This window comes from Nycticebus coucang, chromosome 2 (assembly GCF_027406575.1).
Source record: "Nycticebus coucang isolate mNycCou1 chromosome 2, mNycCou1.pri, whole genome shotgun sequence".
NCBI lineage: Eukaryota > Metazoa > Chordata > Mammalia > Primates > Lorisidae > Nycticebus > Nycticebus coucang.
In genome coordinates, this window is record NC_069781.1 from 59,303,528 (window position 1) to 59,330,328 (window position 26,801).

Genomic DNA, 26,801 nt, shown 5'->3' on the forward strand with positions numbered 1-26,801 from the left:
AATATCTGAATACTTTCACAAAGCTTCTTTCTATAAGATTTTTTAAGTGATACTTTCTCCCCACCAAAAAAAGTTAAACGTTTTAGAAAATCACATATAATCAAAATGCTACAGCAGCACTCAGAATGAACAGTATCACATTTAAAAATAATATTGAATTTTATAGTTGTTGCCTTTATTTTATATTATAAATTAAATGGTTTGATTCATTAGTGTGAACATTTTTATGAGGACAATCAAGATTTTTCAGATATGGATTTGTCTAACTTTCGTAAAGTAAAACTTTATTCCATAAACTGTGTATAGTCAAAAATTAATTGACACTGCTTCTTTTCTCAAAGAAGTATTCCAGTATCTCTTCTATTTACAACTGGAGCATACCTGTATTTTCAGTTTTTAACCCACCATACCAGTGGGATGAAGAAGTCACACTTAAATCTTTACAGCCCTTGACACTTTACTATGCAGTAAGAATATGACAAGAGATTTCTCAAATACTTCATGGCAGAAAAGTTTCTCAGGCCCTCCTCTCCTCCATATAGCTGATTCTTTGCAACAAGGGAGAAAGGAAGCAAGTCCACCTTTCATGGCAAGTAACATGGTTTCAAATCAGACACACAGAGATAAGAAAAGGAAATATAAGAAGTAAAGACGTATGTTGACATCTTTCTGATGCCAAAATATAAAAGGTCAGAGAATAAGCAACTTTCCATTAAATTGTTAAATTTATTAATGTAGACCAAAACTTGAATGTTTATTCCATATCATATTCCATATGATTTCTTTGAATAAAAATTTAAATGTGATTAATAGCATGTTTTTATGTGTGAGAGGGGTATATAAATATACCTTGCAGTATGTAATGTATTTAAGAAAATCTACGCCTTTATTTTTTTTATTTTCTTCGCTCAAGAACTGCTTAAGACTATGCCTTTAAAATTATAGACAATTTAATTTTATAAATAGATCAATTCTACAAACTACACAAAGACTCATATTTTGTCTCTACTAGCTAAATGTTAATGAGCACCAATAAACATAGTAATACAGACAATTTCTTAAAATTCACTTACCAGCTTTATATGCTACTGCATTTGAAGCAGGTACAGACTTCTTATAACAAAGAAACACACTGGAACCCCACTGTAAAATATAAATTAAGTTTATAAAAAGACAAGAAAATTGATTTTATTGAAAGCTATCTAAAGATTCTGATTATTCAGGAGAGTCTATTTAAAACTTATCTTTATCTAACAGATTATAAACTATAGCAAAAAATGAAGTTGAAAATACTAAAATTGGGGCAGCACCTATTGCTCAGTGGGTAGGGCACCAGCCCCATATATTGAGGGTGGCAGGTTCAAACCCAAACCGGGCCAAACTGCAACAAAAATAGCCGGGCGTTGCAGTGGGCGCCTGCAGTCCCAGTTGCTTGGGAGGCTGAGCCAGGAGAATCGCCTAAGCCCAGGAGTTGGAGGTTGCTGTGAGCTGTGACGTCACAGCACTGTACCAAGGTGACATAGTGAGACTCTGTCTCAAAAAAAAAAATAAAAATAAAAATAAAAAGAAAGAAAGAAAACACTAAAATTGGCTCAGCACCCGTAGCTCAGTGAGTAGAACACTGGCCACATACATCAAGGCTGGCAGGTTCAAGCTGTTGTGGCAGGCGCCTGTAGTCCCAGTTACTTGGAGGCTGTGGCAAGAGAATCACTTAAGCCCAAGAGCTTGAAGTTCCTGTGAGCTGTGATGTCCACAGCACTCTACTGAGGGCAACACAGTGAGACTCTGTCTCAAAAATAAATTATAAAAATTAGAGAGCTAAAAATAATTAAGAAAAAGAAAATACTAAAAACAAAAATCACTAAAGTATAAAATAGGAGTAAATTACAGTAAACAGGAATCAAAAAAGTATCAAAAATGAAATGACTTTATTCTTACCATTCCACAATTTAAGTTTTTGTCAACTTTACAAAAGGTATGAGGAGGTGTTTCTCCTTTACTGGTTACAATAACACAGATATCAGTTACAGCCAAGGAATTCTGGGGTCGAATTGGAGGAGCCCTTCGGTAAGTGATAAAGATTCTTTGTGAAGTAGTTGAACTATTGTTGACATTGGCACAGCGACCATAAGGTGTGGCTTGGATCACTTCACAGCCTGGAATAAGCCGTTCTTTCCCTTCATATAAAACTCTGCATGGCAGGGAGGAGAGAAATAGATACATACATATATTTCTTTAAGGTTATTACTGGTTTTCTTCTTGAAACAAAAATTTAAAAAAAAATTTTATTCTGACTAGCTCTGAGTGAAAAAAGTTGGGTCTCTCCTATTGTTCCCCAAATCTTAATTACAAACAGAAATTAAAATTATTACCTTGGGAACTTTAATTCTCTGAACTATTTCAAAAGCTAAAATGTACTTTAAGAAGGATATAGGGTCAAACAACTTGATTTTTTATTGCTTACTACAAGAAACACAAAAAAAAAACAAAGGGGCAATACCAAAAACATTCTCAGTCAATTCCTAGAAGTTTTATTAAATATTATGATGGCTTCACAAAAATTTCCTTCATAATTCCTGTCAAACTTTTACCTTTAAAAATCCTTTAACCAGAGAGTGGCACCTGTGGCCCAAAGAGTAGGGCGCCGGCCCCATATATCGGAGGTGGTGGGTTCAAACCCAGCCCCAGCCAAAAACTGCAAAAGAAAAAGAAAACCCTTTGGGCAGTGCCTGTGGCACTCTACCGAGGGTGACAAAGTGAAATTCTGTCTCAAAAAATAATAATAATAATAGTTATCCAGTGTATTCCAGACTTTAGTTTTCTAAGCAAGACAAAACAAAATTAGCCAGTGCGATGGTTTGCACCTGTATTATTGAGGATCGCTTTAACCCAGGAGTTCAAGGCTCAATGAGCTATGATAGTCCGACTGCACTCCAGCCTAGGCAACAGAGCAAGACTCTATCTCTAAAAAAATTAAAATTAGGAAAGAGGGACGGAGGGAGGGGGGTGGGGCCTTGGTGTGTGTCACACTTTATGGGGGCAAGACATGATTGCAAGAGGGACTTTACCTAACAATTTCAATCAGTGTAACCTGGCTTATGGTACCCTCAATGAATCCCCAACAATAAAAAAAAAAAAAAAAAGAAAGTCAGCTAATATAAAAAAAAAAAAAAATTAAAATTAGAACAGGAAGAACAGGCCAACCATGGTGGCTGATGCCTGTAATCCTAGCACTCTGGGAAGCCCAAGCAGGTGGATTGCTTGAGCTCTTGAGTTCCAGATCAGCCTGAGCAAAAGTGAAAATCTTTTTTTTTTTTGTAGTGACAGAGTCTCACTTTATGGCCCTTGGTAGAGTGCCGTGGCCTCACACAGCTCACAGCAACCTCCAGCTCCTGGGCCCAAGCGATTCTGTTGCCTCAGCCTCCCGAGTAGCTGGGACTACAGGCGCCCACCACAATGCCCAGCTATTTTTTGGTTGCAGTTTGGCCGGGGCCGGGTTTGAACCTGCCACCCTTGGCATATGGGGCTGGCACCTTACCGAATGAGCCACAGGCGCCGCCCAAAAGTGAAAATCTTTTAAAATAGAAAATTTGAGGCAAGAAGATAGCTTGAGCCCGAGCTGGAGGTTGCTGTGAGCTATGACACCATCACACTCTACCCAGGGCACTTGAGACTCTGTATTAAAAAAAAAAAAAAAGAAAAAATCAAAACCATACCCAAAATTAAGTAGAAGGAAAGAGATAAAAATCAGAGCAAAATAAATGAAATGGGACAACCCCTGCCCAGAAGAGTAATAAAACAAATGAAACAAAAAGTTGGTGTTTCTTTCTTTTTTTTTCTTTTTTTTGCAGTTTTTGGCCGGGGCTGGGTTTGAACCCGCCACCTCCGGCATGGGCCAGCACCCTAATCCTTTGAGCCACAGGCACCACCCCCCAAAAAAAGTTGGTGTTTTAAAAAGATAAAATCAGTTGGCTCAGCACCTGTAGCTCAGTGCTTAGGGCACCAGCCACATACACTAGGGCTGTTAAGTTCAAACCCTGCCTGGGCCAGCTAACCAACAATGACAACCACAAAAAAATAGCTGGGCACCGTGACAGGCACCTATACTTCCAGCTACTTGGGAGGCTGAGGCATGAGAATCGCTTAAGCCCAAGAGTCTGAGGTTGCTGTGAGGTGTGATGCTATGGCACTCTATGCAGGGCGACATAGTGAGACTCTGTCTCAAAAAAGAAAAAAAGGCTCGGCACCTGTAGCTCAAGAGGCTAGGGTGCCAGCCACATACACTAGAGCTGGCAGGTTCAAATCCAGCCCGGGATCATCAAACAACAATGAGAACTATAACCAAAAACTAGCCGGAAGTTGTGGCAGGCGCCTGTAGTCCCAGCTACTTGGGAGGCTGAGGCAAGAAGATAGCTTAAGCCCAAGAGTTTGAGGTTGCTGTGATCTGTGACGCCACCACACTCTACCCAGGGTGACAGCTTGAGACTGTCTCTTAAAAAAAAAAAAAAGTCAGTAAATCTTAGCTAAATTAACAATAAAAGAAAAGAAAACCAAATAAATAACATAAGAAACAAGACATGACAACTGAGGCACAGAAATAGAACAATCAGTAGAGAATATTACAAACAACTATGACCCAACACACTAGAAAACCTAGAAAAAAATGAATAAATTCCTGGACACATAGAATATAGCAACATTGAACCATGAAGAAATAGAAAACCTCAATAAATCAATAACAAATAACAAGATCAAAGCCATAATAAAAAGTTTCCCTCCCATCAAAGAAAAGCCCAGGACCTGATGGCTTCACTGCTGAATTCTACCAAGTATTTAAAGAAAACCAATTTAACTTAAACTCTTAAAAAAATAAAAATGAAGAGGAAGGAACAGCTACAGGCCAATATGAATGATGAACATAGATACAAAGCTTCACAGCAAAGTATCAGCAAACCAAATACAACTACAATCAAGTTAGATTCATCCCAGGGTTGCAAGTATAGTTCAAAACATCCAAATCAATAAATGTGATACATCTGACCCGGCACCTGTGTTACAGCACCATCCACATACACAGAGGCTAGCAGGTTCAAACCCGGCCCAGGCCTGCTAAACAAATTACAACTGCAACAAAAAATAGCCAGGCATTGTGGTGGGCGCCTATAGTCCCAGCTACTTGGAAGGCTGAGACAAGAGAATTGCTTAAACCCAAGAGGTTAAGGTTGCTGTGAGCTGTGACACCCTGGGTGACATAGAGAGATGCTGTCTCAAAAAAAAAAATAAATAAATAAATGTAATGCATCACATTAATAGGACCAAGAACAAAAACCATATTTTTTTTTTTTTTTTGAGACAGTCTCACTATGTTGCCCTTGGTAGAGTGCCGTTGCATCACAGCTCACAGAAACCTCAAACTCTTGGGCATGAGTGATTCTCTTGCCTCAGCCTCCCAAGTAGCTAGGACTATAGGCGCCCACCACAATGCCTGGCTATTTTTTTGTTGCAGTTGTCATTGTTGTTTAGCTAGCCCAGGCTGGGCTCAAACCCACCACCCTCAATGCATATAGCTGGTGCCATAACTAATGTGCTTTGGGCACTGAGCCTGTATGATTTTTTTTCAACAGATGCCAAAAAAGTATCTGATAAGGCCAGGGGCAGGTCACACCTATAATCATAGCACTGTGGGAGACCGAGGCAGGAAGATTACTTGAGCCTAGAGTTTGAGGTTTCTGTGAGCTAGACTGAAGCCATGGCACTCTAGCCTGGGCAACAAAGCAATACTCTGTCACAAGATAAACAAATGACCAACAGATATCTAACAAAATGCTCAGCATTATTAATCATCAGAGAAATGCAAATCAAGACTATAATGAAATTTCATTTCACCTCAGTTAAAATACAGAATTAACCTAAGTGCCCATGAATCAATAAAGAAAATGTGAAAGCAAAATAAAAAGCAAAAAATATCTATATAGTATGTGTGTACAGACACACACACACAAAATGACAAATTATTCAGCCATAAAAAAGAATGAAATCCTGTCATATGCAGCAAAATGGATGGAACTAGAGGTTATTATGTGAAGTAAAATAAACCAAGCACACAAAAAGAAATATCACATGTTCTTAGTCATGTGGGAACTAGAAAAGTGAATTTCATGAGAACAGAGAATACCTAATAGGTGGTTGGGGGTAAACAGGAACAGGAAGGTTAGAAGGGGTAAGGGGACACGGAGGAGTTGACTAATGGGTACGAATACAGAAGAAATAAGACCTAGTCTTAGCCAGATCAGGACAGTAATTACAGTTCACGATAATCATTTTATGTTTCAATAGAATTCAAATAGTTTGAATATAAAAAAGACACATATTTAAGGTGATGAATATCCCAAGTACACTGGTTTGATCTTCATAAATTATATGAATGTGGGTGGTGCCTGTGGCTCAGTGAGTAGGGTGCCAGCCCCATATACTGAGGGTGATGAGTTCAAACCCGGCCCCAGCCAAACTGCAACAACAAAAAAATTAAAAATAAACTAAAATGCTTTAAAAAAAATAAAAAATAAAATAAATTATATGAATCTATTAAATCCTCACATGTACTCTACTATGTATATCTACTATGTATTACGCATCTATAAAAACAAAACTACACTTCCTAGCGGGCAACGCCTATGGCTCAGTGAGTAGGGCACCGGCCCCATATACCAAGGGTGCCGGGTTTGGGCCCAGCCTCGGCCAAACTACAACCAAAAAATAGCCGGGCGTTGGGCGGCGCCTGTGGCTCAGTGAGTAGGGCGCCGGTCCCATATGCCGGAGGTGGCGGGTTCAAACCCAGCCCCGGCCAAAAAAAAAAAAAAAATAGCCGGGCGTTGCGCCCGTAGTCCCAGCTGTTCAGGAGGCTAAGGCAAAAGAATCGCGTAAGCCCAAGAGCTAGAGGTTGCTGTGAGTCCTGTGACGTCATGGCACTCTACCAGTAAAGTGAGACTCTGTCTCTACAAAAAAAAAACAACTACACTTCCTAGCTGTAAACACCCTCCTCCCAGCACTAAAAACCATACAGTACAATAGTATTTAAAATAGCCTGCTCCTCCAGCTCGGCACCTGTAGCTTAGCAGCTAGTGCACCAGCCACATAAACTGGAGCTGGTGGGTTCAAACCCAGCCCAGGCCTGCCAAACAACAGTGACAACTACAATAACAACAAAAAAAAGCCAGTTGTTTTGGTGGGCCTGTAGTCCCAGGTACTTAGGAGGCTGAGGCAAGAGAATCGCTTAAACCCAAGAGTTTGAGGCTGCTGTGGAGCTGTGATGCCACAGCATTCTACTGAGGGTAACAGCTTGAGACTCTGTCTCAAAAAAAAAAAATAGTCTGCTCCTTTGTTAAATGAGTTCAGGGCTTCCTAAAAACTCATTATATAATCCATTAGCACCTTAAAATTATAGTGTCTTTTACTATAGCTTTTTGTTCTTTCACATTTAATTAATGAGCTTATCTGTTGAGTACAACAGAAAAGTAATGACATTTCAGGGTCTAATGCCTTCATTTCAATATTGTTTTGTAAGGAAATGATCTCACTATTCAAGTACAATGCAGAGAAATTCAGTAAAGGTGGATACTGAAGGGCAGCGCCTGTGACTCTGTGGGTAGGGCGCTGGCCCCATATACCAAGGGTGGCAGGTTCGAACCCAGCCCCAAACTACAACAACAACAACAACAACAAAACAGCCAGGCATTGTGGTGGGCACCTGTAGTCCCAGCTACTCAGGAGACTGAGGCAAGAGAGTCGCCTAAACCCAAGAGTTTGAGGTTGCTGAGTGCTGTGACACCACAGCACTTTATCGAGGGTGACAAAACAAAACTCTGTCTCAAAAAAAAAAAAAGTGGATACTGAAATGTAATAAATTACTATACTTGATCATGTAGTAACAAATAATAATAAAACTATCAAGATTTCAAATTTCTGTTCCCATGAACTTCCCTTCAAGATAGCAAAAGAAAATAAGTCACCATACCCAATATCTGTGAGGGGTGGTTTATCCCTCCCTCTCTTATAACAGAGGTAAAGTTCTGGGCTTTTCAGACTTCCATAGTTCAAATTCGCTTGGAGAGCTGATGGAGTTGCTTCAACACAGGTGTAACCTTCAGGGACTGCTTCCCCAGCTGATTTGATAATAACAGCAATGTCTGTAATTGGAGCTTTAGGTCCAGTTGACTTAGTATCTAAACGATTTACTTCTTGATCCAACAGAGTAGATGTATCAGTGAGACCCGCCACAACAAAGTAGTCTGTCACTCTCAGACCTTTGTCTTCTATCATGGCTGCTATATGATTTCCTAGAAGGGAGAAAAAGACGTCGATTTAATAAAATACTTTATCCTGACTCACTAAAATTATAATAACCTTGAGTTAACAATGACCAACCAGCACTCTTCCCAGTTGGATTTATAATCAAATTGTCATTCTGAGGAGGACACTGCTTTTATCTTTTCAGCTTTTACCTGATACAAGGTCCAAATTAATAGCATCAGTTCATTTGTAACACAACCATGATCCTTTCTTGTGCCTAAGGCTCTATGAAGAATAAACAAACTGTCAGAGATGGGCTACAGTGCTTTCCATTAAGCAAAATGCACTTAATGAACAATATTCAGACTATTTAAAAAATACTCCTCCAGGCCGGGCGTGGTGGCTCACGCCTGTAGTCCCAGCGCTGTGGGAGGCCGAGGCAGGTGGATTGCCTGAGCTCAGAGGTTCAAAACCCATATGAGCAGCAGTCAGCCAGAGTAAGACCCCGTCTCTACCAACAACATCAAAAACAGCCAGCACTGCAGGAGAAAGAAGAAAATCAACAAAAAAGGAGTACTTAGAACAAAGAAGAATGAACAAGCACACTGAAATTAAAAATAAAAAAAAAAAAAAAATACTCCTCTTTAAAGTTACAGGAGTCCTACGGCTAAATGTCACATTGAAACAAACTGAATGTATCCTGTATTAGTCAAGGTCTAACACAGAAAATAGTAATAAATATCATCAAAGACTCCTCTAAGTAATCCAGTTAGGACTCTTGTCTCTTATAAGCAATACACTTTACATAATAAACACCATGTAAAATATGCAAATTTAAGAATTATTAAATATCTCATATATAACTATTAGATAGAGCATAAGAAACTACAACCACCAGGCTCAATGCCTGTAGCTCAGCGGCTAGGGCGCCAGCCACATACACTGGAGCTGGTGGGTTCAAAACCAGCCTGAGCCTGCCAAACAACAATGACAACTACAACCAAAAAATAGCTGGGCTACTGTGGCGGGAGCCTGTAGTCCTAGCTACTTGAGAAGCTGAGGCAAAAGAATTGCTTAAGCCAGTGGTTCTCAATCTTCCTAATGCCGTGATGTGTTTTCATTAGTACAAAGGGGTCGCAACCCACAAGTTGAGAACCGCTGGCTTAAGCCCAAGAGTTTGAGGTTGCTGTGAGCTGTGGCACCACAGCACTCTATCCAGGGTAACAGCTTGACACTCTGTCACAAAAAAAAAAAACTACAACCACCAAAAAAGAAAAAAAGTATATAAAATACACATTAAGTGACTTAGGTGCTATAAAGTAGTATTACTGAGTGAATATTTCTATTACCTTTAAACTCAATAGCTCTAAGAATAAAATTAAACTTCTATTTCAAACAGAAAGCAGAAAAAAATAAAGGCAAAAAAATTAAGCACCTGGGCGGCGCCTGTAGTTCAGTGAGTAGGGCGCAGGTCCCATATGCCGTAGGTGGTGGGTTCAAACCCAGGCCCGGCCAAAAACCACAAAAAAAAAATAAAAATAAAAATAAGCACCTAAAGTTTGAAATATTTGCACTTTTTTTAAAATTTTTTTATTATTTTTTTAATTTAGTTTATTTTTTTATTTTATTTTATTTATTTTTATTTTTTTTGAGACAGAGTCTCACTTAACGCCCTTGGTAGAGTGCCATGGCATCATAGCTCACAGCAACCTCAAACTCTTGGGCTCAAGTGATTCTCTTGCCTCAGCCTCTCCAGTAGCTGGGACTACAGGGGCCCACCATAATGCCCAGCTATTTTTTTGTTGCAGTTTGGCCGGGGCTGGGTTTGAACCCACCACGCTCAATATATGGGGCCAGCGCCCTACTCACTGAGCCACAGGTGCTGCCCATAAAATTTCAGTTTATTATAACTAAATTTAAAGTGTTTTTGTTGTTGTTGTTTGCTTTGTTTTGTTTTTGGAGACAGAGTCTCGCTCTGTTACCTACTGACCAGGCTACAGTGAGGTGGTGTCAGCCTAGCTCACAACCACCTCAAATTCCTGGGCTCAAGTAATCCTTGTGCCTCAGCTTCCCCATTAGCTGGGACTATAGTCTCCTAGCATGACACCTGGCTAGTTTTTTTCTATTTTTAGTAGAGATGAGGTCACTTGTTCAGGCTGGTCTTAAAAACTCAAGCAATCCTCCCACCTCTGGCCTCTCAGAGTGCTAGGATTACAGGTGTGAGCCACATTCTTCCTCAAACATCTGCATAAGCCATTCTATACCAGTTCTTTTTATTTATCTATTTTTTTGAGACAGTCTCAAGCTGTTGCCCTGGGTAGAGTGCTTGTGGTGTGATAGCTCACAGCAACCTCAAACTCTTGAGCTTGAGCAATTCTCTTTCCATAAAGTGAAACTCTGTCTCTACAAAAAAAAAAAGTCTAAAGAACAGCTTCTAAAGTGTAGAAAAAAATATACTGAACTGGCAAATGCCTAGCTTCACCATTAAAAGCTACATAAGCAAATGGACCTTACTACACATTAATCTGATAATATAATCAAATAGAAGGGGATGAAAAGAAGAACTAATCCAAATAACTTTTGAACACAATACTCTGACATAAAGAATTGAAAAGAAGGGTGGCTCAAGGAGTAGGGCGCCGGTCCCATATGCCGGAGGTGGCGGGTTCAAACCCAGCCCCGGCCAAAAACCACAAAAAAAAAAAAAAAAAAAAGGAAGAATTGAAAAGAAAATCTTGACCTTTACTTAGAAGGCTGAAATTATATATGTACTCTGAAAGAGAAAAACAAGAAAAAAGAGATGAGAGGAGGTAAGAATGTATGTATTGGAATAGAATTAAAAATAATCAATATGAAGGCGGCACCTGTGGCTCAGTGGGTAGGGCGCAGGTCCCACATACCAAGGGTATCAAGTTCGAACCCGGCCCTGGCCAAACCACAACAAAAAAATAGCCAGGCGTGGCAGGTGCCTATAGTCCCAGATACCCAGGAGGCTGAGGCAAGAGAATCGCCTAATCCAGGAGTTGGAGATTGCTGTGAAATGTGATGCCACGGCACTCTACTGAAGGCAATAAAGTGAGACTCTGTCTCTTAAAAAAAAAAAAAAATCAATATGAATGCATGATTTATGCGCGCGCGCTCACACACACACACACACACACACACACGGTCAGGTATGGTAGCTCATACATGTAATCTTAGCACTCCAGGAAGGCCAAGAAGGGTGGACTGCCTGAGCTCAGGAGTTAAGAGAACAGCCTGAAAAAGAGCAAGACCCCATCTACAAAAATAGCCAGGCGTTGTGTGGGTACCTGTAGTCCCAAATACTTGGGAGGCTGAGGCAAGAGGACTGCTTCAGCCCAAGAGTTTGAGGTTGCTGTGAGCTATAACACCATGGTATTCTACTGAGAGCAACAAACTGACTCTGTCTCAAAAAATATACGTGTGTGTATCTACAGATAGATAGATATACTAAAATTTAATATGGTACCCTGAACTGGATCCTAGAACAGAAAAAGCACATTAATATAAAAACTTGTGAATTAAAATAAAATCTGGACTTCAGTTAATAGCACTGCAACGGGCTCAGCACCCGTAGCTCAGTCACGGTGATGGCTACGGGCACTGGGGCTGGTAGGTTCAAACCCAGACAGGGCCTGCTAAACAACAATGACAACAATAACAAAAAAATACTGGAGCATTGTGGCAGGCACCTGTAGTGCAAGCTACTTGAGAGGCTGAGGCAAGAGAACTGCTTAAGCCCAAGAGTTTGGGGTTGCTGTGAGTAGTAAGTTGTTATGACACTGGCACTCTACTGAGGGCGACACAGTGAAACTCTGTCTCAAAAAAAAAAAAAAAAAAAAGCAATGCACGAATGTTGATTTCTTAGTTTTGACAAATACACCCTAGTAATATGAAATGTTAACCACAAAGGAACACAGAAATTCTCCAAAATATTAACTTTGTATAAATCTAAAATTATTCAGAAATAACATTATTGATAATAACCCAAAAAAATCCCACATAGCTATCAAGTGATGAATGGATAAATGTGATACATTCATAAAATGAGATGTCATTCAACAACAAAAAAATTAAGTACTGACACATGCTATAACATGGGTGGATCTTGAAACATTATACTAAGTGGAAGAAGCCAATCATAAAAGATCACATACAGCATGATTCCACTTACATGAAACATTCAGAGAAAGCAAATCTACAAAACTAAAGAGCAGACAAGTGGCAAAAATGTTTATTGTGGTGAGAATTGAGCAATTTTTTTTTTTTTTTTGCAGTTTTTGGCCGGGGCTAGGTTTGAACCCGCCACTTCTAGCATATGGGGCCGGAGCCCTACTCCTTTGAGCCACAGGCGCCACCCTTAATTCTTTTTTTTTTTTTTTTGAGACAGTCTCACTTTATCGCCCTCAGTAGAATACTATAGCGTTACAGCTCACAGCAACCTTGAACTTGAACTCCTGGGCTTAAGCAATTCTCTTGCCTCAGCCTCCCAAGCTGCTAGGACCACAGGCGCCCGCCACAACGCCCAGCTATTTTGTTGTTGTTGTTGCAGTTTGGCCTAGGCAGGGTTCGAACACGCCACCCTCGGTATATGGGGCCAGCGCCCCAAGAGAGTAAAGCAATTCTGCAAGTACACTAAAAACCAATAACCATGTGAGTTATATTATGGACAAATTGTGTGCTATGTGAATTATTTCTCAACAAAGCATGTAAAAAATGTGTGTGTGTTTCTCCTAGTTCTGTCTGCTAAAAAACACCACAGGGTCAGTGTCACTCACCCTAACAGAAATATACCCAGCATCTAAATCTTTGAGGGTTTTTTTTGTTGTTGTTGTTGTTGTTTTGAGACATAGTCTCACTTTGTCGCCCTCGGTAGAGTACCGTGGCATCACAGCTCACAGAAACCTCTAACTCTTGGGCTCTAGTGATTCTTTTGCCTCAGCCTCTCAAATAACTGGGACTATAGGTGCCTATGCCCGGCTATTTGTAGAGGCAGGGTCTTGCTGTGGCTTAGGCTGGTCTGCAGCCTGTGATCTCAGGCAATCCAACCTCCTCGGCCTCCCAGAGTGCTGGGACTACAGGCATGAGCCACTGCGCCTGGCCCCAAGGGTTTATTTATTTATTTTTGTGTTTGTTTTGAGACAGAGTCTCACTCTGCCTTCCCCTGGGTAGAGTGCCTTAGCATCATCATAGCTCACTGTAACCTCAAACTCTTGGGCTCAAGCAATCCTCTTGCCTCAGCTTCTAGAGTAGTTGAGACTACAGGTGTGCATCACAATGCTCAACTATTTTTTTCTGTTTTCAGTAGAGACGGGGTCTCATTTTTGCTCAGGCTAGTCTGGAACTCCTGAGCTCAAGCAATCCACCTCCCTCGGCCTCCCAGAGTGCTAGGCTTACAGGTGTTTGCAACTCTGCTGGCTTAAGTCTGTTTCTTAATACCATTCCTTAATAGCAAAAGAATACAGGAACTAACTTGAAGAATCTGCCATGGGGGGTGAGTAGGGCATAGCCCCATACACCAAAGGTGACGGGGATGAACCCAGCCAAACTGCAACAAAAAATAGCCAGTTGTTGTGGCAGGCGCCTGTAGTCCCAGCTACTTGGGAGGCTGAGGCTAGAGAATTGCCTAAATCCAAGAGCTGGAGGTGGCTGTGAGCTGTGACACTATAGCACTCTGCTGAGGGTGACAAAGTGAGACTCTGTCTCTAAAAAAAAAAGAAAAAGAAAAAAAAAGAATCTGCCATTGGCCAATCTGTGGACAATTTCTGCATCAAGATGAGTTATAATAATGGATTATAATACACTGATCTTTTAAAGCCTTGAGTCCATACTGATATTATGAAATAAAATGAATGAAGAAGAGAGAAGGAAGGGAAAACTTCACAACAGAATGCCAACTAATAAATGTAGAGAAATGGGGTCAGGTGAGGTAACTCACTCCTATAAATGCTACACTCTGAAAAGCTGAGTCAAGAAGATCACTTGAGAACAGGAGTTAAAGACCTGCCTGACAACATCTCTACCAGACATAGAAAAAATTATCCAGGCACGCACCTGTAGTCTCAGCCACTCAGAAGGATCAGGCAGGAAGACAGCTCGCACCCAGAAGTCTGAGGCTGCAGTGAGCTAGGATGAGTATGTAGAGCCACTGCACTCCACAAAGGGCAACAACGGGAGACCATGTCTCAAAAAAAAAAAGTAGAAGAATATAGAAAATAACCATTTTATAGTCATCATAGTATTCAGATTCAAGTTAAGTTGTCAATGGCTCCATGCCGATAGCTCAAGTGGCTAAGGCGCCAGCCACATATACCAAAGCTGGCAGGTTCGAATCCAGCTGGGCCTTGCCAAACAACAATGACAACTACAACCAAAAAACAGCCAGACATTGTGGTGGGTACCTGTAATCCCAGCTACTCGGGAGGCTGAGGCAAGAGAATCGCCTAAGCCCAGAAGTTGGAGGTTGCTGACAGCTGTGATGCCATGACACTCTACCAAGGGCAACAAAGTGAGACTCTGTCTCAAAAAAAAAAAAAAAAATAGCTGGGCATTTGTGGCAGGTGCCTGTAGTCCCTGCTACTCAGGAGGGTGAAGCAAGAGAATCACTTAAGCCCAAAAGTTTGAGGTCGCTGTGAGCTGTAACGCCACAGCACTCTTCCGAGGGTGATAAAGTGAGACTCTGTCTCAAAAAAAAAGCCAAACTAGTATTACAAGCCTTCTGATAAGACACAAATACCACCATTAGTTTTGTAATATCCCTAACAAAAATTTCACAGTTTAATCCAATCATGAAGGTTTAAGGTGAAAAACCCAAATTAAATGCCAATTTTTTTTTTTTTTGTAGAGACAGTGTCTCACTTTATTGCCCTCAGTAGAGTACCGTGGCATCACACACTGCTCACGGCAACCTCCAACTGCTGGGCTTAAGCGATTCTCTTACCTCAGCCTCCCAAGTAGCTGGAACTACAGGTGTCCACCACAATGCCTATTATTTTGTTGCAGTTTGGCCGGGGCCGGGTTTGAACCCGCCACCCTCGGTATATGGGGCCAGCACCCACTGAGCCACAGGTGCCACCCTAAATGCCAATTTTTTTTAATTTCAACAGAATAAAAGAGGAAAAAAATGTGAGACACTATTATAAATTAAAAGAAATTAAAATGTGAGTCTCAAAATGAGGATACTGCTGTGTAAAAGAATGTCTTTGTGCTTAGAAAATATATGCTGAACTTATTCTGAAATGATTCAATCAAAAAATAAGTCTGGGCAAAGTGGTACATGTCTGCAATCCTAACACTTTGGGAGGCAGAGGCGTGAGGTTGCTTGAGCTCAGGAGTTCCAGACCAGCCTGAGCAAAAGCCAAACCTCATGTCTACTGAAAATAGAAAAAATTAGCCAGGCATTTTGGTGGATGCTTGCAGTGTCAGGTACTTGGGAGGCTTGAGACAGAAGGATCACTTAAACCCAGGGGTTTGAGGTTGCTATGAGCTAGGCTAAAGCCTAGGCAACCAAGTGAGACACTGTCTCATTCATAGATAGAAAGATAATAACAATCAACATACATAGAGATAAAGAACAAAATATAGGCCAGGTGCAGTGGCTCACCTGTAGTCCTAGCACTCTGGGAGGCCAAGGCAAGTGGATTGCTTGAGCTCAGGAGTTTGACACCAGCTTGAGCAAGAGGGAGACCCCATCTCTAAAAATACTCAGGCGCTGTGGCTCACACCTATAGTCCCACTACTAGGGAGGCTGAAGCAAGAGGACCACCTTGAGTCCAAGAGTTTGAGGTTGCTGTGAGTTATGACACCAAGGCACTCTACTGGGGTGACAACGTGAGACTCTGTCTCAGAAAAAAAAAAAAGTTTATTGGTAAATCTAAGTGAAAAGGATAATGGGAATTCATTATAATATTCTTGTAACTTTACTGAAAGTTTGACTTCTTTAAAGTTTTTTTTAAAGCAGATCCTGTCCTTTGAGATTTTTAACAAAAGCATAGAGGAAAGCAGGAAAGGTAAGAAAATAAGAGTGAAATACTGGTTTCAACTCATTAAGTAAATAGACACTCTATAACACTAAAAAGGTAGAATATAAAACCCATTAAAATATTTTGTATATGTATACACGCATACACAAACATACATATATTCTGGGGATAGGCAAAAGGGGGGGAAGGCTCACCCACAAAGACCTGGTAGATTTAAAGCTTTCACCTGCAGACTTTTTCCTTTGTTTTCCTTAAAGGTTTTTACTCATTTATTGTTCCTATATGTTACCTACTGAGCACAAAGTAACAATCGGGCTAAAAGTTTCTGAAACTCAGATATCTGATATCTTCAGCAATTTACAGACAGACAAAAGCCAGTCATGAAGAGCTCCAATAGATGTTACAAAGAAGCAAAACATACTATTTTATTCATTTGGGTCTCCCATTCACAGTTTATTTAGTTTTAGGATACTAAATATCCTACTAAGTTTATTTGAATATTATAGTGGAAATACAAAGTGGAAACAATAACAAATTAAAAAGAGACGTAAATACACCATCCAATCAAAAAATTAAGGTAAGTGTAAAACACAAGAGAAAATCTAAATGACCTCCCATTTGGCAATGATGTACTAAATACCTCACACCAAATGTACAATCCATGAAGGAAAGGCTTCACAAGCCAGACTTGATTAAGATGAAAAAGTTCTGGTGGCACCTGTAGCTCAAGAAGTTAAGGTGCCAGCCACATACACTAGAGCTGGCGGGTTCGAATCCAGCCTGGGCCTGCCAAATAATGACAACTACAACCAAAAAATAGCCAGGCACTGTTGGCAGACGCCTGTAGTCCCAGCTACTTGGGAGGCTAAGGCAAGAGAATCACTTAAGCCCACGAGTTGGAGGGTGCTGTGAGCTGTGACGCCACAGCACTCTACCCAGGGTGATAGCTTGAGGCTCTGTCTAAAAAAAAAAAGATGAAAAAGTTCTCCTCAATGAAGGACATATCAAAAGAATACCAAAAAAAAGTCACAGACTGGGAGGAAATATTTGCAAATGACATCCAATAAAAGACTATTATACAAAAGGTATACAAACAAGCAGATTTTTTGGGGGGCGGGTCCGGGCCAGGTTTGAACCTGCCACTTCTCAGATATGGGGCTGGCACCCTACACCTTAAGCCCCAGGGGCTGCCCAAACAAGTTGATTTTAAAAATGGGCCAAAAGCCTTAATAGATACCTTATCAAATAAGATATGTAGATGGCAAAAAAAGCATTTGAAAAGATGCTCCACATCATATATCATAAGAACAATACATATTAAAATAAGATACTAATTTGCAATCAGTGTAACTGGCTTATTGTACCCTCAATGAATCCCCAACAATAAAAAAAAAAAAATAAGATACTATTACATGCCTATTAGAATAGCAAAATGCAGGCGACGCCTGTGGCTCACTGAGTAGGGCACCGGACCCATATACCAAAGATGGCATGTTTGAACCTGACCCCAGCCAAACTGCAACAAAAAGTAGCCGGGCACTAGCGGGCGCCTGTAGTCCCAGCTATTCGGGAGGCTGAGGCAAGAGAATCACCTAAGCCCAAGAGCTGGAGGTTGCTGTGAGCTGCCAATACACTCTTTCCTTATGAAATTTTATTTTTCTTTATTTTTTTCCAACTGTCAAGAGGAAGAAGACTAAATGCACTTTTTTTTTTTTTATTTTGAGACAAAGTCTCAAGCTGTCAAGCTGGGTAGAGTGATGTGGCATCACAGTTCACAGCAACCTCAAAGTCTTGGGCTTTAGCAATTCTCTCACGTCAGCCTCCTAAGTAGCTGGGACTACAGGCGCCCACCACAACACCTGGCTATTTTGTTGTTGTTGCTGTTGTTGTACTTGTCCTTATTGTTTTAGCTGGCCCAGGCTGGGTTCGAATCCGCCAGCCTTGGTGTATATGGCCGGGGCCCTAACCACTGACCTATGGGTGCTGCCCCTAAATGCACTCTTGACATAACAATCCAGCAATCATGCTCCTTGGTATTTACCCAAAAGAGTAAAAAACTTATGTCTACCGCACAAAAACTTGCATATAATATTTATAGTAGGGGCGGCACCTGTGGCTCAGTGAGTAGGGCGCCAGCCCCATATACCGAGGGTGGCAGGTTCAAACCCGGCCCCAGCCAAACTGCAACAACAACAACAAAATATCTGGGTGTTGTGGCTCCTGTAATCCCAGCTACTTGAGAGGCTGAGACAAGAGAATCGCCTAAGCCCAAGAGCTGGAGGTTGCTGTGAACTGTGATGCCACAGCACTCTACCAAGGGCAACAAAGTGAGACTCTGTCTCTAAAAAAAAAAAAAAAAAAAAAATTTTATAGTAGCCAGAAGAGTTGATTCACGTCTATAATCCTAGCACTCTGGGAGGCTGAGGCAGGTAGACTGCTTGAGCTCAGGAGTTTGAGACTAGCCTCAGCAAGAATGAGACCCCATCTCTACTACAAATAGAAACTCTAACCAGGCGTTGTGGTGGGCACCTGTACTCCCAGATACGTGGGAGGCTAAGGCAAGAGGATCACTTGAGCCCAATAGTTTGAGGTTGGTATGAGCTAGGCTGATACCACAGCACTCTATCTGGGGCAACAATGTGAGACTGTCTCAGAAAACAAACAACAAAAGAAAATAGAAGAACATTTATTGTAAATTTTCTTTTTACCTGACTAGAGTACAGTGGTGTCATCAAAGCAGATTGCAACCTCAAATTCCTGGGCTCAAGTGATCCTCCTGCCTCAGTCTCCCAAGAAGCTGGGGAAGTACCAGCACAGCTAATTTTCTTATTTTTTGTAGAGATGGAGTCTCACTTTTGCTCAAGCTGATGTCAAACTTGTGGCCTCAAGCGATCCTCCCACCTCAGCTTCCCAAAGTGCTAACGGGTGTGAGCCACTGTGCCAGGCCTGTAGCAGCTTTATTCATAATCGCCCAAACTGGGAAGAAGCAAAGATGTCCTTTGGTAGGTGAATGGATAAAGTGACTAGTACATCCAGAAAATGGATTATTCAGTGCTAATAAGAAATGAGCTATCGGGCAGCGCCTGTGGCTCAGTGAGTAGGGCGCCAGCCCCATATGCCGAGGGTGGCGGGTTCAAACCCAGCCCCGGCCAAACTGCAACAAAAAAATAGCCGAGCGTTGTGGCGGGCGCCTGTAGTCCCAGCTGCTCGGGAGGCTGAGGCAGGAGAATCGCGTAAGCCCAGGAGTTAGAGGTTGCTGTGAGCCGTGTGACGCCACGGCACTCTACCCGAGGGCGGTACAGTGAGACTCTGTCTCTACAAAAAAAAAAAAAAAAAATGAGACTCCTTCTCAAAAAAAAAAAAAGAAATGAGCTATCCTTGGGTGGCGCCTGTGGCTCAGTGGGTAGGGCGCCGGCCCCATATACCAGGCATCCTCAAACTGCAGCCCACGGGCCACATGAAGCGGTGTGAATTTTATTTGTTCCCGTTTTGTTTTTTACTTCAAAATAAGATATGTGCAGTGTGCATAGAATTTGTTCATAGTTTTTTTTTTTTTGTAGAGACAGAGTCTCACTTTATCGCCCTCGGTAGAGTGCCGTGGCTTCACACAGCTCACAGCAACCTCCAAATCCTTGGGCTTACGTGATTCTCTTGCCTCAGCCTCCCGAGCAGCTGGGACTACAGGCGCCTGCCACAACACCCGGCTATTTTTTTTTGTTGCAGTTTGGCCGGGGCTGGGTTTGAACCCGCCACCCTCGGCATATGGGGCCGGCGCCCTACCCGCTGAGCCACAGGCGCCGCCCCATAGTTTTTTTTTTTTAAACTATAGTCTGGCCCTCCAACGGTCCAAGGGACAGTGAATTGGCCTCCTGTTTAAAAAGTTTGAGGACGCCTGCCATATACCAAAGGTAGCGGGTTCAAACCTGGCCCCGGCCAAACTGCAACAACAGAAAGAAATGAGCTATCCACCAGACATGGTGGTTCAATGTTTATTTGGGAGCCCAAGGCAGAAGGATCATCTGAGGCCAGGAGTTCAAGATGAGCCTGGGCAACATACCAAAACCCCATCTCTACAAAAAAATATTTTTTAAATAAATAAAGGAAGAACATTTTAGGCAGGAAGAATAGAAGGCTACCACAGCTAGGCATAGTAGCTCATGCCTACATCACAGCACTTTGAGAGGCTATGAAGCAAGAGGATCATTTGAGCTCAGGAGTTCAAGACGAGGTTGGGCAACATAGCCAGACCTTGTCTCTAAAATTCTAAACAATAAAAAATAACAAAACAATAATGTTTGGGAAAGACAGTAGAAATTCCATAAGCTGACCACCCAAGGGACTGTAACAAACTGGTCAACACATGGAGGTGGTTAAAATACGGAACTTCCATTGAGTAGATGTGACACACGTTGAGTCGATGAAAATTAGGTGAACTTGAGGAGGTGGTTGACGGTGGACACTCTCCTGTAGTTTTAAGGTAAAGCTGCTGATGATGATTTGGAAATAGGAGGAAAAAAGAGAAAAGAATGATTTCCAGTTCGGGGACATTTACTGAAATGGTGAGGACTGAGAAAAGGATAGCTTTTAGGAAATCAATCAAATTTTCTGTTTTGGACAAGTTAAAATTAAAATGCAGGCCAACATAGTGTGGAGTTAACAAAGATGTCAAAGATGAAGTCAAAAGCAAATCAATACTTACAGCCATGGCCAGGGGCAGGGGCTCACGCCTGTTATCCCAGCACTTGGGAGGCCGAGGCAGGTGGATTGCCTGAGCTCTCTGGTTCAAGACCAGCCTGCGCCAGAGTGAGACCTCGTCCCTTAAAATAGCTGTGTGGCTTGGCACCTGTGGCTCAAGCGGCTAAGGCGCTAGCCACATATACCTGAGCTGGCAGGTTTGGATCCAGCCTGGGCCTGCCAAACAACAATGACAGCTACAACCAAACAATAGCCAGGCGTTGTGGTGGGCGCCTGTAGTCCCAGCTACTTGGGAAGTGGAGGCAGGAAAATCGCTTGAGCCCAGGAGTTGGAGGTTGCTGTGAGCTGTGATGCCACAGCACTCTATCGAAGGCAACAGCTTGAGACTCTGTCACAAAAAAATAAATAAATAACATAAAAATAAAAATAAAAATAGCTGTGCCTGGCTCAGCACCTGTAGCTCAAACGGCTAATGTGCCAGCCACATACACTAGAGCTGCCAGATTCTAATCCAGCCTGAGCCTGCCAAACAACAATAACAACTCCAACCAAAAAATAGCCAGGCATGTGGCGGGCACCTGTGGGACACTGAGGCAAAAGAATCACTTAAGTCCAGGAGTTGAAGGTTGCTGTGGGTTGTGACACCATGGCACTCTAACCAGGGTGACAGCTTGAGGTTCTGTCTCAAAAAAAAAAAAAAATACTTACAGCCATGGAATTAGATTAGATACCCTATGAAGGGCAGTACCTGTGTTCAGTGAGTAGGGTGCCAGCCCCATATACTGAGGGTGGTGGGTTCAAACCCACCCCGGCCAAACTGCAACAAAAAAATAGCCGGGCATTGTGGCGGGTGCCTATAGTCCCAGCTACTCAGGAGGCTGAGGCAAGAGAATCACCGAAGCCCAAGAGTTGGAGGTTGCTGTGAGCTGTGACGCCACAGCACTCTACCGAGACGACCAAAAAAAGAAAAAAAATTAAAAAAAAAAGATACCCTAAGAAATTAATGAATTACTGATATAAAAAAGTTATAAAGCCTTAGTCTATGACATGTCAACCTTAGAAGGAAGGGACAAGAAACTAGAAAATAAGACTAAAAGGAGCTGCCATAAATCAGGAAAGAATCAGGATAGCACAGAAAACCAAGTAAAGGGGCGGTGCCTGTGGCTCAAGTAGTAGGGCGTCGGTCCCATATGCCGGAGGTGGCGGTTTCAAACCTAGCCCCGGCCAAAAACCACAAAAAAAAAAAAAAGAAAACCAAGTAAAGTTTTTCTAGGCCAGGCACGGCAGCTTACACCTGTAATGCTAGCAACTCTGGGAGGCCAAGGCGGGTGGACTGCTTGAGCTCACAGGTTCAAGACCAGCCTGAGCAAAAGTGAGACCCAGTCTCTACTAAAAATAGAAAAACTGAGGCAAGAGGATCAACTGAGCCCAAGTGTGAGGTTGCTGTGAGCAATGACACCATGGCACTCTACCCAGGGCGACAGCTTGAGACTCTGTCTCAAAAACATAAAGTTTTTCTAAAAACAAGAACTGATCAATCACTTCTGTACAATTGTAATAAAAGAAAGGGCAATTTAGTAAGAACACTGACAAGAGTAGTTTTAGTTTATAGGGCTGGCGATACAGCCAGAGCGAGAGTGAGACGCCAGTTCTCTACTAAAAATAGAAAAACTAGCCAGACATTGTGGTGGGCACCTGTAGTCCCAGCTTGGTGGGAGGTACAGGCAAAAGGATCACTAGAACCCAAGAGTTTGAGGGTGTTGTGAGCTGCGATGCCACAGCACTCTGGCCAAGGCCACAGAGTGATTCTGTCTCAAAAAAAATTGCTTTTACTTGGTGTCTCTACTTTTTAAGTTTCTGGTTTTTTCTCCAGCTCTTTCCAGGGTGACTTTTTTCTAGCCCTACAAACTAAAACCACTCTTGCCAGTGTTCTGATAATTACCATGCCTGTAGTCCCAGCTACTTGGGAGGCTGAAGCAAGAGAATCGCTTAAGCCCAAGGTTGCTGTGAGCTGTGACATCACATCACTCTACTGAGGGTGACATAGTGAGACTCTGTCTCAAAAAAAAAAAAAAAAGAAGGCTCAGCGCCTATGGCTCAAGGGGCTAAGGCGCCAGCCATATTACATCTGAGCTGACGGGTTTGAATCCAGCCCGGGCCTACCAAACAACAATGACGGTTGCAACCAAAAAATAGCCGGGTGTTGTGGCAGGCACCTGTAGTCCCAGCTACTTGGGAGGTGGAGGGAGGAAAAATCGCTTGAGCCCAGGAGCTGGAGGTTGCTGTGAGCTGTGATGCCGCCACACTCTACCCAGGGCGACGGCTTGAGGCTCTGTCTCAAAAAAAAAAAAAAAAGAAAGAAAGAGGGCGGCACCTGTGGCTCAAAGGGCTAGGGCGCCAGCCCCATATGCCAGAGGTGGTGGGTTCAAACCCAGCCCTGACCAGAAACTGCAAAAAAAAAAAAAAAAAGAAAGAAAGAAAGAAACAAGGAACACTTACACATATTTAAGCCTCACAAGTTACTAAAATGTAAGAATTCTATTATTTCATATAAAAGTAAACATACACAGAAACTTGTAACAAGTCAGTAACAGAGAATTAATGCATTTATATTTTGATTCCTAGGCACTGAATTAAAAAATGCTATTAGTGGGCGGCGCCTGTGGCTCAGTTGGTAAGGCGCCGGCCCCATATACCGAGGGTGGCGGGTTCAAACCCAGCCCCGGCTGAACTGCAAACCAAAAAATAGCTGGGTGTTGTGGCGGGCGCCTGTAGTCCCAGCTACTCGGGAGGCTGAGGCAAGAGAATCGCTTAAGCCCAGGAGTTGGAGGTTGCTGTGAGCTGTGTGATGCCACAGCACTCTACCGAGGGCCATAAAGTGAAACTCTGTCTCTAAAAAAAAAAAAAAAAAAAAAATGCTGTTAATGAAATCATTTTGAGAATATGATGGTCCATGCCAAATTACCTTTGAACTGTCGACTACAGGTGTCTGCCATAACGCCCGGCTATTTTTTTGTTGCAGTTTGGCTGGGGCCGGGTTTGAACCCGCCACTCTCAGTATATGGGGCACTATCCACTGAGCCACAGGCATCACCCAAAATAAACTTTCTTTGATCTATTTCCTTTGCAGTGGATCTTTAGAGCTACTATAGTGTAGTATCAAATTGAGGACTAAATTGAAATTGGACTCAAGAGATCCTCTTGACTCAGCCTCCTTAGTAGCTGGTAATAGAGGCTCCCACCACAATGCCCAGCTACTTTTTCTATTTTTAGTAGAGACAGGATCTCACTCTTGCTCAGGGTGGTCTTGAACTCCTGAGCTCAAGCAATCCACTGGCCTGAACCTCCCTGAGTGCTAGGATTAGAGGCATGACCCACCACTGAGTAGACAGCATTTTAATTCATGTATTATGAAAGTGTCTTTGCCCTCATTATCTAAGCTTCAGCCAGCATATTACATTGGAAATTGAAATTATGACAGAAATCCCATTTTGCAAATCAGAAAGACTAAATGAAACAACCTGATACTGATTCAGCAACTTTCTTTTTTTATTTTACAATGTGTACTTAAGACATAAACATAAAACTGAAACTTAACTTTCAAACTGAGCAGCAAAGTCAATGCAAAACCACTATTTGTCTTGGAAAAAACTCCAATGAAAATAGCAGATGTTGCTCAGGAGTCTGAGGCAAGAGAATAGCATAAGCCCAAGAGTTAGAGGTTGCTGTGAGCCGTGTGACGCCACGGCACTCTACCCGCCATGGCACTCTACCCGAGGGCAGTCAGTGAGACTCTGTCTCTACAAAAAAAAAAAAAAAAAAGAAAATAGCAGATGTTTTGGTCTTAACTGGCAGATACACAAAGAGCAATGGTGTCGTATTGTGTTATTATTTATCAGGCAAAATACCTAGGGTACAGCTACAAATTAGCTTTCATTGCAGATATACTTAACATGTTTCTTTATAGAGAGCACCTCAACCAAATAACCTTTCAAGTCTGGCACCATGAATTGTTAATAGCCTACACACCACAGCAGTTCCTTGTTATGTAAAACATTTGCATTGTAAGAACAGTTCACACAACAACTCTGCTGCCAATTTTTTCAGCTAAAACTTGAGTTTAGGGCGGCGCCCGTGGCTCAAAGGAGTAGGGCGCCGGCCCCATATACTGGAGGTGGTGGGTTCAAACCCAGCCCTGGCCAAAAAAAAAAAAAAGCTTGAGTTTATACTACAAAATAGAGTATTTACTCTCAAAAACAGAACGCACTCAGGCCAGGCACAGTGGCTCACGCCTGTAATCCTAGCCTCCCTAGCATTCTGAGAGGCCGAGGCGGGTGGACTGCCTAAGCTCACAGTTCAAGACCAGCCAGAGCCACAGCAAGACCTCATCTCTAAAAATAGCCAGGCGTTGTGGTGGGCGCCTGTAATCCCAGCTACTGGGGAGGCTGAGGCAAGAGAATCTCTTGAGCCCAAGAATTTGAGGTTACTATGAGCTATGATGGCCACAGCACTCTACCAGGAGCAACAAAGTGAGACTCTGTCTCAAAAAAAATGCATTCATTTACAAATCATACAGGCATAAACTACTCCAACATACATCCTTAACATTTCTAACACCATAGCTTTTCTTTTAGCCAAATCAAAAAGTCTAAAGTAAGTCTGTACACTATACAAAGTAACCAAAGTCAACTGGCATATGATCAGTTCACTAAATAGATAATATAAAAGATTAGATGGGCAGCACCTATGGCTCAATGGGTAGGGTACCAGCCCTGTATACCGAGGGTGGTGGGTTCAAACCTGGCCCCAGACAAACTGTAACAAAAAAATAGCTGGGCATTGTGGCAGGCACCTGTGGTCCCAGTTACTAGGGAGGCTGAGGCAAGAGAATAGCCTAAGCCCCAGAGCTAGAGGTTGCTGTGAGCTGTGAGACCCACGCACTCTACCGAGGATAATAAAGTGAAACTCTGTCTCTAAGAAATAAAATAAAATTAATTAATTAAAAAATTAAAAAAAAAAAGGAGGGTGGCACCAGCTCCATATACTGGAGGTGGCAGGTTCAAACCCAACCCCAGCCAAAAACGGCAAAAAAAAAAGATTAGAGGGCAGCGCCTGTGGCTCAGTCGGTAGGGCGCCAGCCCCATATACCAAGGGTGGCGGGTTCAAACCCTGCCCGGCCAAACTGCAACCAAAAAAAAAAAAAATAGCCGGGCGTTGTTGCGGACGCCTGTAGTCCCAGCTACTCGGGAGGCTGAGACAAGAGAATCACTTAAGCCCAGAAGTTGGAGGTTGCTGTGAGCTGTTGTGAGCTGGGTGAGGCCACAGCACTCTACTGAGGGCCATAAAGTGAGACTCTTGTCTCTACAAAAAAAAAAAAAAAAAAGATTACAACCCTAATCTTTATCAAAGACTGTACCTGGAAAAATTGTCAACAAAGATACCAACGAAGGGAAAACTGTGGACTGAGTGGCAGAAAACCCTTTGCCATTACCAGAAAAAATGAGTCGGAGTAAGCCTATGTGAAAGGTAGACCATGTTCATGAATACAAATTTAAGTTCACTGCTGAGTTCCCAGTCCTACACCAAGAAGTTTACCAACTCTTTAACGGCAATACAAAGAAAAGGGCAGAAAATATAAGAATTTTTTCATGGTTACAGTGATCAAAAACAGCTATTATTTTAACGCTCAGAGATAACATTTTCGTTTTGCAACTAATTTTTACTCTTATCGTGTGAACACACAAAAATCATACAACATTCTGTGCATTTCAGATACCTTAATATACATCACCGCAAATCAAGTATTTAAAACTT

General features: G+C 42.2%; 1 protein-coding gene across 5 annotated transcripts in view; it reads right to left on the reverse strand.

Moving 5' to 3' along the window:
- Positions 1–26,801, reverse strand: part of DENND4C (DENN domain containing 4C) — a 116,288-nt gene that overhangs the window by 87,928 nt on the left and 1,559 nt on the right. For all 5 annotated transcript variants that reach the window (XM_053571923.1, XM_053571911.1, XM_053571916.1 and 2 more), the window contains exons 2-4: positions 8,015–8,336; positions 1,939–2,191; positions 1,074–1,143 (exon numbers count right to left, since the gene is read on the reverse strand). In XM_053571923.1, coding sequence (XP_053427898.1) covers positions 1,074–1,143; positions 1,939–2,191; positions 8,015–8,319 — 628 coding nt within the window. In that variant the 5' untranslated portion in view covers positions 8,320–8,336. The remainder of the gene's footprint in view (positions 1–1,073; positions 1,144–1,938; positions 2,192–8,014; positions 8,337–26,801) is intronic.